Source organism: Etheostoma spectabile, chromosome 5 (genome assembly GCF_008692095.1).
Source record: "Etheostoma spectabile isolate EspeVRDwgs_2016 chromosome 5, UIUC_Espe_1.0, whole genome shotgun sequence".
Lineage (NCBI taxonomy): Eukaryota > Metazoa > Chordata > Actinopteri > Perciformes > Percidae > Etheostoma > Etheostoma spectabile.
In genome coordinates this window covers 25,575,281-25,578,033 of record NC_045737.1, presented here as the reverse complement: position 1 = coordinate 25,578,033, position 2,753 = coordinate 25,575,281, and the positions used below count along the sequence as shown (strand labels likewise).

Sequence of the window (2,753 nt, the reverse complement as noted above, 5' to 3'; positions counted from 1 at the left end):
AGCAATCCACTGAGAGATGGAAACAACAGGGTAGTGAAAGGATAGTCCGCTGCATGCCACGAACAGCTGTTTCTAAGCTCCTCCCCCTTCGCATTTTGACAGAATTGTTCATACATTTGAAAAAAGGAAAATATAACACTCTGCTCGTAATACATTCTTATGTGAATATGGTGATTAATGCATTGATTCCAAAGTAAGCTATGTATCATGATTTATTGGGAGAAACCAAGCAATTCTATGTAAAATCAGACTTTAAGCACCCTCATATAGCCTGCATAAGATGATCAATTCCACTGTGAGAACGTGTTAGTAGATACTTACATTTGCTGTTGACTTTTTTTCTAAACATGAAGAGGAAAATAGAATATGTAGTAGAGTACCAAGTTAACATTTTTTTTGTGTGCGTGTGTGTGCCAGATGGGAGGTCAGGCCTATAACAACCAGTTCATGGCCCACTCGGGCCCCCGTGGCCCCCCTGGCATGGCCCCCGGTGGTATGGGCCCAGGGCATGGGCCCACTAGAGGCTCTCCCTCAATGGGCCCTATGTACGGACCTGTAGGCGGCCCCCAGAGGGTCCCACAGCACCCTCAGCACCCAAACTACGGCCCCGGTATACAGCAGGGCCACTTGAGGCCTCCACAGGGCCTCAAACGGTCGTACAACTCTGAGGTAAGCCTGGGGGTTTGATAAAAGTCCAACCTGGTTAAACCTTCTTCTCGCATTTTGTTTTGTGAATATTAAATTTGCTACCTTTTATTCCCAACATTGTGTACTAAAGCTTAATTATTTAAACTTAACAAAAAATACATATTCTTCTTTTTGTTCCTCTCATTCGTCTTCAGTCTTTCCCAGGAATGTCTCAGCAGTACGGCGTTCCAGTTGGTCCAGGTGTGAACGTGATGTCAGGTCCTGGTGGTGGCGGCGGTTCAATTCCAGGATCAGGTGGAGGCGGTCACGCCGGCCCCGGTCCCTACACCAGCCCCAACATGCAGTACCATCCAGGTGAGACTTTGCAGCTGGTCTATTTTTTTAATTTAATATCCATCTTTTATGCTTTAACATCTGTCTCACATACAGTCTCTGTATGTTTTAAATGTGATGGACTTCAGGAGAGAATTAGCTTAACGCTAACTCTGTTAAAATACTTAAATTTTACATTTATGTTGTATTTGGTCCCTTTCTAACAGTTGTATAGTAGCTCAATTAGATAAATACCAGTTCTATTGTTTTATTTTTGCTTAATTTATAATGCTTTTATTGCCTTGTTAAGCACTTTGTAATTTTTGTTTTGAAAGGTGTTTTATAAATAAAATGTATTCATTTAAAAATGTATTCATTTAAAAATTAATTTCTTAGTCAGTTCAGTCTTTATTGTTCTATGTAAAAATTGGCTTTTAGATCCATTAAAAACCCATCAATCACTAATAAAAACAATTGGGGAAAATTCTATAGAAAGTGTAACACACAATGGCAGTAAAACCAGTCAGTTTAAACAAATTAAAATAAAAACATGTTTTAGAAGAAAACATATAATGTATATAATATAAAAGACAGAATAACATGAGGTAGGTAAATGTTCTTATTCTCCATGGTCAGATGTTTGCTTAGCCTAATACAAAGACAAGGAGCAGAGGGAAACTGCTAGACTAGCTCCATCAAAGTCCATAGTTTTGGTTTGGTCTGTTTTCCTGCAGGTCCAGGCCATGTCCCCCAGCGCTCCGGCTCCTCCCCCTCTTATCAAACCCATAAGATGCCCCTCCCACAGTACCCCCCCTCAGGACCCCCCAACTCACAGTACTACAAGGTAAAGATCTTTTACAGAGCTGTTTACTCAGTCAGCATCAATGGGCTCAAATCTGCAACCTTGTGGTTATGTGTGCATGTCTTATATTTACACATTGTTTGTGTTTTTTATATTTTTGTATCCAGTTAAACATTAATGTGAAAAGTGTTGTTTGTGCAGCAGGAGCAGTTTAATGGTCAGGGTGGAGGTCTGAACACTCTGACAACAGGGGGCGCCGGTGGTGCATACAACTCCTTCAACCAACCGTCTGGGGTAAGGTGTGTGTGTGTGTGTGTGTGTGTGTGTGTGTGTGTGTGTGTGTGTGTGTTGTTGTGTGTTGGTGTGTGTGTGGTGTGTGTGTGTGTGTGTGTGTGTGTGTTGTGTGGTGTGTGTGTTGTGTGTTGTGTGTGTGTGTGTGTGTGTGTGTGTTGTGTGTGTGTGACAATAACTAGTAACCTAATACTCCAAATTACTTAAAGCAACACACAGGGTGCTGGTCCAGCACTGGCAGCCCAATCACTCTGACATCTCTCTATTTGTGCATGAATAGGTCGTGTGTGTGTATTTTTACTCTACGACAACATCCCTGTAGAAAATATTCTACCTTTAATCTGACAGCTAGAGTTACTGGTTACAGATGAATATTTTATCACATATGTATGGTGGCCATTAGGGTCAAACACACTGCGACTTAATGAAACACACGCCAGGCCAGTTATTTCATGGATCCAGGATACTATTGCATCCTGATACAGTTCCCTAACCCTTTGGAATTAAAATAACCCCCCATCATCACATACCCTTCACCATACCTAGAGATTGACTAGATATTTACTTTTCACAAAATCATCTCTTAATGCAAATCAAACCAGCTATTAAGCTAACAAATAAAACCATCACAATCTCTATGTATGTGATGATGTGGGGGGGGGCTATTTTTAATTTCAAAGGCCAAGGGAACTTTATCAGG

General features: G+C 41.1%; 1 protein-coding gene and 1 long non-coding RNA gene across 2 annotated transcripts in view; one reads left to right on the top strand and one right to left on the bottom strand.

The window, feature by feature from the left end:
• LOC116689904 (zinc finger MIZ domain-containing protein 2) overlaps positions 1–2,753 on the top strand; it is a 25,503-nt gene that overhangs the window by 7,248 nt on the left and 15,502 nt on the right. The window contains exons 6-9 of the mRNA XM_032516579.1: positions 418–669; positions 843–1,002; positions 1,695–1,804; positions 1,964–2,056. Coding sequence (XP_032372470.1) covers positions 418–669; positions 843–1,002; positions 1,695–1,804; positions 1,964–2,056 — 615 coding nt within the window. The remainder of the gene's footprint in view (positions 1–417; positions 670–842; positions 1,003–1,694; positions 1,805–1,963; positions 2,057–2,753) is intronic.
• Positions 1–2,753, bottom strand: part of LOC116690008 (uncharacterized) — an 18,377-nt gene that overhangs the window by 4,304 nt on the left and 11,320 nt on the right. The window lies entirely within an intron of this gene.